This window comes from Cryptomeria japonica, chromosome 4 (assembly GCF_030272615.1).
Source record: "Cryptomeria japonica chromosome 4, Sugi_1.0, whole genome shotgun sequence".
Taxonomy (NCBI): Eukaryota; Viridiplantae; Streptophyta; class Pinopsida; order Cupressales; family Cupressaceae; genus Cryptomeria; species Cryptomeria japonica.
In genome coordinates, this window is record NC_081408.1 from 624,508,207 (window position 1) to 624,521,699 (window position 13,493).

The window sequence follows — 13,493 nt, forward strand, 5'->3', positions numbered from 1 at the left end:
TTTTCATCAACGTTTCGGATCACACTCCGTGATCCATCATCGGGATGAAAATAGAGAGTATGCAGAAGTGAAAAAATGTCCAAGAAGCAGACCATGGTTGCGAAAAAGAGGGAGGGAGGAGGCACAAAAATTGAGGAAGGCTGGCAAGACCAAAAAAAGGAGAAGCAAAAGAATATAACAAAATAAAAAAACAGAAAGCAATTAAATAATTATAAATGAAAAAATAAAAAATAATAAAAAAATTATATATATATAAACAACAACTAAACAAAAAACAACAAAAAGAAAATAAAACAAAAGACAAACAATAACAAGAGATAAAGAAATAAAGAAATATCTTATTATTTTTTTCATTATAGGTATTAAAAATAAAGAGAAGTACAAAAGTTAAGAAAATTGATTATAGTCAATTGGATCCATTGCTTAAGAAAAATAGTCGTTACTGCATTAAAGGCGGATACAAAATATCTTACTATTTTTTTCATTATAGGTATTGAAAAATAAAGAAATTTGTCACCATGGTATACAAGTACAAAAGTTTTGAAAATTGATTATAGTAAATTGGATCCATTGCTTAAGAAAAATAGTAGTTACTGCATTAAAGGCGCATACATTTTCTCCAAGCTGATCTCGCTGGATTGTATGGTTATATAAATGCTAGGAGTTTTTGCTTCACTGTTGATCATACATCACTAATCATTCAGCCAGCCTTTACATCAGAAATAAAATCTACAGCTTGTGTACAGCAATTAGAAATTATAGCAGAAATTCATTCACAGTATCTGTAATAGCATTATCTTTCAGCTTGACTGTTAATCCATCCAATGTTATTGCACAGAGACCATTATGATACAATTGCATTTCATGTTACCCAAATATTTGAGGGATAAGTGAAAGCATAACAAACATCTTGCACCAGAGAGGAAAGATATAAGACAATCACTAATGATACATAAGGTTACATGAGGCCAAATTACTAATGAAATCTACCGATATCGAGATTTTGAAATTTGGATCTCCCTGTTTGCTTTATCTCTTTGCATCTGGCTCAAGTAGAAATATGAGCGCCCAGAGCTCTTTTCCCACTGATATATGCAACAGAAGATAGATTAGACATCTTGGCAAATGACTTCAAAGTAAATAACCAAAATCGTTCTTATCAGCTAGCACAGTACCCAGAACAAAAGGCTAGCATCCTAAAAGCCATTCAGGTGCAGCAAGCAGAAAATAGGGACACTTTTGGAGGAAGTGGAATACCAAGAAATTCAACTTATGACCACATCAATTGACTGGGTCTTACTAATAACCTGCAACATTATAGTGGCTTCTTGAAAGATGTGAATAGAGACCTTGGCCTTGACAAGTAAATAGTTAATAATAAATATTCTTCATAAGAAATATTTGTTGTAGCAGGAAACTGAGAATAGTGCATTCTAACTTGGTCAAACAACGGCCAGCAATTTGTATGGTAGGGGGCCAACATGATATGACAATGGTTTAAGGCCAAAAGGGAAACAAGCTAGGAAAAAGTATGCCATCTATTAAAAACTCTCTCACCTTGGGCTTCTGTACTAACAAAGAATTACTAAATATTGCTGATTGTAGCTTGCTCACTACCAGTGAGAAAACAGGTTTCCTCATTTGCACAATGCAGGGCATTATAAGTAATCATTGTCATTGCTTTGTCAAGATATCTGGAATAACAGATATCATGGGGTCTAAGTGACTAAGAATGGCGCATATGGTTCTAAACTAATTGTAAAAACAAGAAACTTAAAAATTAATATAGCAAGGGCTTGAAAGTTAGGAAATTTGAGCAATTTCAACTTGTTTAATCATTTTATGTTATAAGCTAAGTTACCGATTTGGGTTTGAGTTTGGTTTCATGTACAAGGATTCAAGTACACAAGTACAAGGATCCAGTGGTAAATTATTTTTTAATCCCACAAATATTGTAATTAGAAATTTTTTTAATCCCACATATAAACAAAATCACATCATCTTTATTGTAGTGGTTTTATTTACTAGAGATATTTTACAAATGCAAATTTATATTCCCCTTTCAAATTAAATTTTAATAAAAATAACAAAAAAACTTAAGTTGCTAGGTATAAAAAGGGTGTTCGAAATACTGTGTTGTCATTGACGTCAAAGTGAGATTGTTATTGATGTCAAAGGGAAATGAATGTCACAATGATAAGCCAGACATTACATACGATGACATGGGTAGGTCGGATGACAACCATTGTAAGTGCTGGTCACAATGTATGAGAAACATATATACCTTGGCAAGTGACAATTTTCTTGAGTTGATTAATATTCTGATGCACTTACGAAAGGTGTGTATTCGTCCAGATCTCTTTGGAGGCTGACCAATTGTAAGCTCATTTGATATACCAATTCTTGACCAAAAGTAAGCTCAAATGTGTTACATACATAATAATGGGCCATATTCAGCAATTGATCTAGTGAGAATGAATTTAGTTTTCACCCAGCTTGAGTTTACAATGAACCCGTGGGAGCATAATCTTGTTTCAAACACTGCTACCCCACCTTGTTTGTTTCAGGAGACTGGCAATTCAAAAGACAAAGAATTATCATGTTTTGTCACAGGCCAACCTGCTATTGGAGAAATATTTATTTTGAGGCCGACCTATATTGTGGTCAACCCATGTTGAAGTTGTAAATAAAATAATAATTGTTTTTTAGAAGAGGCTGACCTCTATGGTATAATCGCCTTCTTTGGCTAATGAAGAAAAAAAAAATAGGAGTTACAGTGGGATGTTCTATTAAAAGAACAATGCAATAAAATTTGAATAAGAGCAAAGTTACAATAGATCTAGATCAGAAAATTATTAAGGGCAATTCAGATGTATTTTAGAGAAGGAACAAACTTATGCAAGAGCAATCTTGAAAAACATGTAAGAACAAATCATAAGAGCATGTTGAGGCAAATCACAAGGGCATATTTGGAGTAGATTATATCAGACTTTATTGCAGACTGGGAGCAGACTTCATAGCACAATTCTTGCAGATCTTATACCTGATTTAGAACATGTTATAGCCAATTTGGAGAAGACATCATTGATGATTTGGGATCAGATATAAGTGCAATTCTGAGTAGATTTCAAAGATGATTTTGCAGCAGACATAAGTGCAGTTCTGAGCAGACTTTATTGGTAATTTCAGAGCAGACATAAGTGCAGTTTTGGAACAAATATTTGGAGTAGATATCATAGAAGAATTGGTGCAGACTTTATATCTGATTTGGAGCAGACATTGTAGATTTGAGAAGACGTAATTACAGAATTGGAGCAGACATAAGAGTAGATATTGGAGCAGATTTTGAGCTGTCATTAATCGCAGATATTGTAGAGATCAGTGTGTCATATAGGAGAGATCGGTGTCGCTTGCTAAGTTGGTGCTTAGCTGTGGAGGTTGGTGCCTATGAACTAAGGGGAGTGGTGTCTCCTGTGAGTTGGTGCTTACAAAGCTGTAAGACGATTTTATACATGAGCAATATTGTGCCATGATTTTCTCCCATACGGGTTTCCATGTAAATATTATGTCGTTGTGTTCTTCTCATGTGCATGATTCTTGATGTTGAGTATATGATGTTATTGTGATTGATAAGGTGTTAAATTGGGAAAATGTTGCATCATATCGATTCACCCCACCCAGTATATTTCTGTCATTGTGTTCTAACTATCTTTTAGCCATTGATTATAAAGTGGAGAGAACAGAGTCTTGGGACTCACCTAGACTCGGTGAGTCCCCAGCCGGGTGACCTTGGGCAACCACCGGCAAGTCCCGATGCCCAAACTTGGCCAAAATCAATTTTTTTATTTTAAATCTCAAAAAATAACAAAGACAAACATTTTTTTCAGAAAAAAATTGCATCCAAAAACCCAAAAATATCCCTAAAAGCATCATTTCGCCCAATACAAAGATCATTTTGCTCTCTTCACTCTTTTCTCTTTTTCTCTAGGGGGGTTCTCTCACATATCACACCTTGTGCGATTTATCATTGCTATGCCTCAAACCCACTAGCGACTCCACTCCCAAATGCCTACCAGTTCGTGGGACCTACCTTAGATACCTTCGTAGGAGGGGCATAGACTTCTAGTTATTGTTTTGATATTTGTTTGGAACATTTGATGTAATGGATTTCATATTTAATGAGTTTTGTATCCATTTGACAATATTTAAATTTCTATGTGTGTTATGTCCTTCAACTACAATTTGCGTTTATAATTATGTGACCGATGTATACTTGTGTATGTGATCAAATTAGCTTCTACTTGATGATGTTATTGTGTCTTTAAGGTTTGTTTAATAAAAGGTGCATGAAACAAGTTTTAAATCCTTTAAAAAATCTCTCAATTTCTTGGATTTTTCACTTGTCGAATCTATGCCAAGATTTTTTGCTAAGTCCCAAGTCAAGTTACCCTCACAGAGTCCGCGTTGAGTCCAAGTCTCGTTTCTATGGGAAAGAATATTATGGCATTTGAATTTATTGTTAACGTCTATAGAAGATTTGCCACCTCTCTACTTTCTAACTTTTCAATAGGGGTTAAAATAGAGAGTTTTTAAGTCCTAAATGTTTGATTAAGGAGAGCACAAAAGAAAAAAAGGTATTTAGATTTTGGTTTTAAAATGTTCAATTTTGCAGGGGTCAAGGTGCAGCACCCCTTGCAGGGGTTTGGTGTAGTGGCACTCCCAAGGTCCAAGGATAGCGCCCCTTGTGGTCTCCTTAGCATGTTACCTATTGGGGTAGAGCCCCTACAAGAAAGCACAATTAAGGCCTCCAAAACCCCAAAAACCTTCATTACAAATGTCATTTTCACAACTTCATCACCATTTTTTGTTTTCGCTTCGAGTTTACCAGAGACTCTTAGGCGTCCCCAGGACGTCCCACTATCCTTGGCATCCTTGGCATCTTGGTGACAATGTTGGGATGTCCCCACGTCTTGGAGACGTCCTTGTCCCCAGAACGCCAAGCTTTTTTTTGGGGGAGGGGGGAGGGGATGCATCCCCATGGAACATTGGTCATTTCTTTAATGCTCTCCAAAATTTACATAAAAAACTCAACTAAAAAGGTGAAATTGTTTATCTAGATTTGACCCAACAAGGGCCACCAGAGATTCTTAGGCGTCCCCAGGACGTCCCACTATCCTTGACATCCTTGGCATCTTGGTGACAAAGTTGGGATGTCCCCACCTCTTGGAAACGTCCCTGTCCCTAGAACACCAAGCTTTTTTTTCGAGGGGGGAGGGGATGCATCCCCATGGAACATTGGTCATTCCTTTAATGCTCTTGAAAATTTAAATAAAAAACTCAACTAAAAAAGTGAAATTGTTTACCTAGATTTGAATCCAATGGTGACCTAGATTTGACCCAACAAGCTCCAATGTTTACCTGCAATAAAAAACCACAAAAAACAAAACCCCCAAATTGCACCAAAATCTGTCAAAAAGACTAACCAATGGCACTCTAAAAGCTCTGATACCATGTAAGATTTGGCTATAAAGGTAGCCACCCAAGATCTAAAAGCCTAATGGAAAGCACAATAACAAGAGAGAATCAATATGACAAGAACAAATTGTATTTCTATCAAGAATGCTATGCAATGGGTGAATGTACATAGAAAGTAGCCCAAGGCGAGACATAGGAAGGCATACGATTATAATAAGTGTCTTAATATTATGACATTATACATAAAGTGATAAGATATCACCCACCTAAAGTATAAAACTGATAATGTGATACATCCACTAAAGGTGGATCACCCACCTAAGGTGGAAAAGTCATAACATGATAAAACCACTAAAAGTGGAAGTTCCATATAAGGTGGAAAGTGATAATACCACTGAAAGTGGAAATCTTCCTATGTAGTCCCTAAGTAAGCTTAAGTAACGTGTAATTAGGACCTAGGTGAAGAACTAACAAGGTACAACACCTTAACTACACCAACACCTCATCTCCAATAACTCCTTAATGGCTTCCTCTATCTCATCCATATGTCTCTTAGGATGTTTGTATGGCATAGTAATCACTACTTTGGCGCCCTCCTCCATCTCCGACATGTTCTATTCCATCAATTGCTCCATCCACTTGAAGGATACAACTCTAGGACCTGTTGTGAAATTTTCACACATCGCCCCATTGCAAATGGGGACCCCTACTTTTTGCTTGTTAGCATAGGCGTTTTAGGTAGTTGTCTTAGTTTAGCAATAACTTTTCTGTCTTTTAGCCTTTTGCTTGTGAGAAAGGGTATGTCTTATTAGTCTAGGATAGGGTAAGTGTTGAGTGCAATGTCTTATTGTGAAGGTCTAGTTAGGTTAGGAGGTCATATTTTGAGTTCGGAATCCTCAATCAAGTGTTAGGACCAAGGATTGAAGTTGAGATGCAAGATGTTGTCATTTTTTGTCAAAAGTTGTAAAATATTGTCAAAACGTCAAAAATTGTCAAACTTGCAAAATGTTGTCAATGTTGCAAAAAATCTTGTCATAGTTGAAAATGTTGCAAAAAATCTTGTCATAGTTGAAAATGTTGCAAGTTGTCAAGTGGTTCTGAAAATGCTAAGTTTTGGTCAAATTTGAAATATTTGAAAATTCAATGTTTTGACAAGGAAAATTCCTTGTTCAAGTCGGATTTTCCGACCTTGTAAGGATGAAGCGAGGGGAATGATGAAAACCCTTGTTTATGTTTGGGAATTTCAAGGATGGAATGCATTTTTTGTTCTTGATTGACCCTCACCTGCACTCAACACTTTGTCCTTATCCAATAGGGAGGTTCGCTCATACTTGTCCCTAGTCCTTGCATCCCTCGATTTGCACTCTTTCACATGTCCCTAGGACTATCTAATTTGGGCCCTATGCTAGTTCCTTGTCCTTGGGGACTATTCAATCCCACCCTTGTACTTCAAATTTGTCCGTGAACATGTGGACATTGCGCCCATCCCTGATAGCATTGCATTGTTGCCTAGCATTACGATTCTAGACTACATTCGAATGGCGGTCATCTTTGTCCTTCAAATCATCTACAATGCTCCCAAGGTTTGCATACCTTGCCAGGGAATTGTGATTGGTGTCTTGTCCTTAGGATATCTCATATGCGCCTTGCACTTGTCCCTGTCCTTAGGACTATCTCAGATCTGCCTAGCATTCTTAGTCTTTGTCGCTGCACTCTTTCAAATCCTGCCTATGGTCCAGTCCATAAGCAACTTGGAGCTGTGCCTTGTCTTTGTCCCTGCCCCAGGAGAAAATGCACTCAAGTTTTTGTCCTTTCACCGATTGAAATCCCGCCTTGCCTGGTCCATTCCTTGTCCTTCACATTGCCCTAACTGTGCCTATCTCCTAGTCCTTTGAACCTTCTAAAATCTGCCTAGAGGACTTTGTCCCTCTCAACACCTCAAATGCGCTCCTAATTGTCCCTAAGATATCTCTAAATGAGACCTGCAATCAGACCTCAAAATAATGATGAATCAGGTGCAAATCAGATCAAAAATCAGAATCTGACCTAAAAATCCTAAAATCAGACCCAAAAACATAAAAAATCAGAGTTAAAACCCTGAAAGTGCAGATATAATTCGCTTATGCAGAGCAGAGCAAAGGAAGAATTCGGTGAGATTGTGTTTTGGACAGGGTAACTTGTTCTTTATTTATATGTGTCCAGGCAATGAGTTTCTCAAGCACAGTTGACCTGATGTTGTAAAGGAAAAAGAATGAATCAGATGCATAAACCTGGCCGACTCAACATTGTCCTTGACAATATGAGATCAGCACTTGACATAGTCTTTAAGACCCCCTTACTTTATTCAAGGAGGAGATACAAAATTTAATATGCTAAACGAATGGTGTATAAGCCTTAGTCAGCCAAATAAAGTGAGAAGTGAGTTAAGGGGTGTGTAATGATATAAAGAGGGGATTAAATCTTCATTTTAACATCAAAACAAATACATTTTCAAGGAGCAGACCTGCGAATAAGAGGCAGACGTCAGATCTGAGATTACTTTCTTATCAACTATCTTACAATTACAGTGGATTTCATCAGCTTGGACAGCAGATTGGATTTGTGTATCCTGATTGATGCAACTTTGGAGGACATTTTTATTAGTTTTAAAGCAGATTTTGAGCAAATTCCAAAAGCCCTAAGTGTGAATTGGGCAGACCAGGCTCTGATTTTCAGGTCACACCTGATTGAAGGCAATTCCATCATTTTCCTAGTCAAAATCATAATTTCCAGGCTATCATTTCCAGATCTGAAAGGGAGGGTTTGGCACTTGATTGATGAGGGGTTTGTGTTATTTTCATTGAGGAGTTCATTCTATTACTACTACATTCTTCTTGATTCCCAAGTGTTTTCATTCAGGTTTCATTGCAAGGACTGATGCAATAGGACTACCTCAAACATGAAGGAGACTTCACATGAATTCCAAAAGATGAAGGACATCAGCCTTAACAATGCAAGATCAAAGTCCGAGTCAGGCTAGGAAAGACGAGCATTCAAGGTAACATAAAGGTTCCATCACATGGAGGAATTCAACATCAACACACTCAAAGCAAAGACAAAGAATCTCAAGGATATCAAAACAAGGAGAAGTTCAAACTCAAGACAATGAGACAAGTCAAGATCATCGCAACCTTGAAGATTCAATCACATCAAGACAAAGACTCACCAATGAATATTCAAGACATTAATGGAGGAGACAAGATGAATAACATCTCAGCATTGCAAGTGCAAAGGAGAACATCAAGATTCAAGTGTTCAAGAAGATCACAGCATTCAAGGCTTGCACTACAACACAAGGAAGGTGAAAGTCCTTACAATGTCAAGATATTCAAGACATCACAAGTAGGATGAGAGAATTTTACAGTTATCTTGAATTTCCTTTGGAAATCCAAGAATCAAGGTCAGTACAACAAGAAGGCAATCCCGGCCAAGGACATCATGCACAAGAGGAGCAAGCATAGACATCATGAAGTCAAGAACTCTACCAAGGAATCCAAGTACAAGACAAGGAATTTCAAGGTCTAACAACATCAAGGAAAGAATACGGTGAATTCCCTAACATGAGGATGGAAATGCACCACATAGAGGAAGATTCCCATTCATGAACGTGAAATGTGATCAAGGACATTGTGATAGTTTCAGAAGAGTTAAGCAAAGTTAGAAACTTGATCACCAAGATGATGCAATTTGGGAATATGATCCACACATTCGTCGAAGGATTAAAACTATTGAGTATCAAGAGATATTGCCCAAAAAAAACACTTCTTTGTGATGATCTACAAGATATGTATACTGATGTGGCAACTAATCATTCTCAACCAACCAAATAATTCCAAGTCAAGGTGTCCAAGTTCAACGAACCTTACTCATCCTATGAGGACAACTACACATGTGGAGGGCACCAAATTCAATATACCTAACCTCATTTCTCATTGGTCCAAAGTCAAGGAAGGACATGTGTCCAATACAATGTAATTTTCACATTGGTCAAAGACGAGTTATAGCATGTAATCTCATCCACTGATTTCAAATCAATTTGGGCCATTCATTTGTAATGGGATGTTTATATAAGGCATTACTTCTCATTTGTAAAGGTTATAGTTAATAGGCAAGTTGATAGTTAGTAGTTAGCAATAGAGTAGGAGGAAGCTAGAGATTGTTGCCAAGACTTGTTGAAATAAATACATAATTTTCATTGAAGATATGAGAGATCTTCTTATTACTTCTCAAATTTAGTTGAAGTTCATTGATTATAATGGAATGTGATGATATTTGATGGAATTCCAGTTCATACCATTTGGATTTTGTTGATTGCAAATTGCACTGTATGGTTCGTCTAAACCTGATTTAGCACTAGTTTGATTGTGGATATTCATTTGGATTGTGCCAGTCTTGGGTATTTGATGATAGTTTACAATATGATAACCCTTCATTTCCTTTGGAGATTGCATCAGTTTTGTGTAGTTGTTTCCTCATGGCGAAGCAAGGCTTGATTATGGAATCTATCTATCTAAGCACTATCCTTTATCATCATTGTCCTTAGGTTTAGATTAGATTTCTCAACCCTTCATCCTTTTGTCTTTTCTTTTCCAAGTGAGTTGAGTAAGACTCCATGTTCCAACTACAATTCAAAAACGTAAGTCCGTTTGTGTTAATAGCATATCACATCATATACACTGAGTCTATCCAAAATATAAAGTCGATTGTTCGCATTGTAAACCTTGGAGTTGCCTTATTTGATCACATCATTTAACAAATGAGGTTTCTTTGTTCAAGAGAGGATAGAATAATTAGTATTTTACTCTGTGTTCGTGGTGTCCTAAAAAACACATCAACAAGACCCCATTTGATAGTCCTTTCAGCACTATCTTCTTCCCATTGGATTCAAACTTCATTTCCATTTTTTGCAAGTTGAAAGAGAACTCTACAAGAGATAACATCCAATGCATCCCTAAGACCACATCAATGTCCCAAATATTAACCACATAGAATTCATCATTCAACCTATAATAACCAAATGGTATGCTCAAATTAGAAATTTTAAAAGTACAAGAGTTTGTACCCATCAACTACCATGACCTTAAATCCATTGTGCTCATCTGTCTGCAAGCCTCTCCTAGCCACAAAGCCATCATGAATGAGGTTATGAGTGGCTCTCGTATCAATAAGAGTTATGATTCGCTGCCCCTGTAACACACCTCGCACCTTAAATGTAACTACCTTTTGTACATTAGAGAGTAAAGCAATGGTACCATCATTTTTTGCTCTCTAAATCTGATTTCTTGATGCAGATTTTTTAGCATAAAAAGTACTCTAATTGCTTAGCCTTTGCCTTCAAATTGCACTTGTGAGATGGGTCCCAAGGTTCTCTACAATGGAAGCACAATTTCTTCCTCTAAAGATCATTAAGCTACTCACTATCCAATCTGTTAGAACCTTTTACGTGGTTGATTTGATTCCCTATAAAATTATTTCTTGTCCTTATCCTTCTTATGAGGGAATCCCTTTGACTGAAACTTGCTTCTAGAAGTAGAAGCCTCCATGTCTCTAGCCTTCTTTATCGCTTCCTACAATCTTGTTGGATTGAGGGCTTTAATCCAACTTCTCAAGGGATTTGTCAAGGCATCCATAAAGAGTATCAGGAGTCTCCTCTCTGAAAAATCTATAACTAGCATTGCAAGTCTTTGAAAATTAGCTACAAATGTGTCTACAAAACCCCACTACTTTAGTTGCACCAACTCCTTAAAATGCAACTATAGATCTTTCTTATCAAACCTCTCAATCAATCTCTTTCTAAACTCTATAGAGGAGGTAATCTAATCATGACCCATGGTGCCACCACTGATGTGCAATGCCATCCAAATGTATCATTGCATACTCAAAGGCTTCTTTCTCTAGCATAGGGTTGAGCTGGAAATATATATCTAGCTTTGGCACCCAAGCTCAAGCTGAATCCTTCCCTAAGCCATCATACTAAGGAAGAGGTAACTTCCCAACCTTTTTCTACAAATCATAATTTTGTGTTCTACCATCAGTACTGGGTCTATGCTTCAGTCTAACATCAATGTAGTCTCTCAATGAAATGGCAGCTTGAAACTTTGGACCTCCACTATCCCAATCATGCCTAAAGTGATCCTGGAATGTTATTTGGGATGCATTGTCCACTTGTGGTTGAGCCCTAGGTAGAAAGATAGGCATAAGAGACCAAGAAGCTGTTGTTCTTGTTCACTGATTTGCATTCCCACCATGAACTAAGTTCTCTTCTTGACCATTATTGCTTCCAATATTTGCACCTATATTCACTCCCAACTGCCAAGCCATTAACTCTGTCAAAAGTCCCAATCGTTGATTTTGTTCTTGCGCTCTCTGTTCAGCAGCTTATTGCTCTCTAACCAGAGCATCCAACAAGTTCAAAAAAACACTCTTCTCCTTGATCTCTTGGATTTCTATCACCCATATAACGTGTATTTTGTCCTTCTACTGCCCTATATTCTTCTACAACCAAGTTTGTATTAGACCAGTTCCTGAGAATGTTATAGTGATGAGTGAAAGGTTGCTTATTCATTCCTAACATATCACCATTCTTTTATGTTGAACCCTTCAGGATGGTAGGGTACACTTCTCTGATACCACTACAATATGCACCCTTGTTTTGTTTTTGTTTTACAATTGTTTATAGAAAAGATAGATGCACAAAATATTTGTTTGATAATGGAAATACTTCCAGCAATTAAACAACTCAAAAAATGAAAATATTCAGGAAACCCAACAAATTTGAAACAACTCAGATTTAATTTCAGTATTGTAGATAAAATATGAACAACCTACTTTGTGAAATTACATTACAAATCCATTACAAACATACCCAAAAAATCTGATTGACTTTGAAACTCAACCACAATGGCAACCAGCTTCAGCAATGGCACAAAATGGGGCACCACAGTCTCCAAATTGATCTGAATATCATAAAATGCTCACAAATCAACTTTCCAACCCTTCACACCACCCAAGCAGCAATAATCTTCACAAAAACCCTAGTGCCAAGTACAACTACAAGTCTCACGTCCCCAAACAGATGACTAAACAGATGACTAACCAAGGAGCTTGTATGACCAACTATGGAAGATAAAAGCAGCTATAAATCTCCTCAAAGCACCTCCAAATCAACCCTCAGAAAGTCTGATAAACAATAAGCTCTGCAAACTAAAATATAAAATCTCAATAAGACAAACTGTGATTTTTGTATGAAACCGCCACTAAATCCTCCAGACTGGGTCTCCCACCAATGTAGAAGATGTTGCCTGCGAGAGATTTCATCCTCAAAAACCCACAGGAAGAACAAGTTCAACCAGCAAAGTAGAATACTAATAAATCAAATCAAGCATCCTAAATGAGCTCTTCAAACTTATTTTTATATCTCCCTAGAAGATGTTAATTTTAGTAATCAGACTGAGGGTAAATAACAGAAACTGAGAATGCAACACATCATAGCATAAGAGCAACACACAAGAACACAGCAGTACCCTGGGAAAACCTCCCTCTTGGAGGAAAAACCCAGCAACACTATTCAGATCTGATTATATTAATGTCAGAATGTAACTAATTACAAGTACACCCACCTAGGGCTTGAGAAAATCAACTTATTTGAATTACAAATTCTGATCAGAACTTGACCAAATCCCAATCACATATAGGGCAGTCTCTAGGGCAGATATCCTTTACTCAGAATTCACCACCAAGTAGGGAATACTTGATCAGAGGTCTCCAGAGTTGCACATTGGATGAACTCACTCAACTGAGATGACATTTGCTGCTGATGTCCAATGTCTGATCGCTGCTCTGCTGATCGCTTGTCTTCTTAAGGATTACGCAGATCTCAAGATATGGTTGCTGTCCTTCAATATGTATTTGCTGAGCCTTGGATAGATTCGCTGACCTCCAAGGAAGATTCACTGATATTGCAGAAGGACTCGCTGATC

The 13,493-nt window shown here is 37.2% G+C and overlaps 1 protein-coding gene across 1 annotated transcript in view; it reads right to left on the reverse strand.

Moving 5' to 3' along the window:
* Positions 1 to 536: 536 nt before the first annotated feature.
* The window catches only part of LOC131079058 (uncharacterized), an 81,846-nt gene continuing 68,889 nt past the window's right edge, over positions 537 to 13,493 (reverse strand). The window contains exon 8 of the mRNA XM_058016946.2: positions 537 to 1,085. Coding sequence (XP_057872929.1) covers positions 987 to 1,085 — 99 coding nt within the window. The 3' untranslated portion in view covers positions 537 to 986. The remainder of the gene's footprint in view (positions 1,086 to 13,493) is intronic.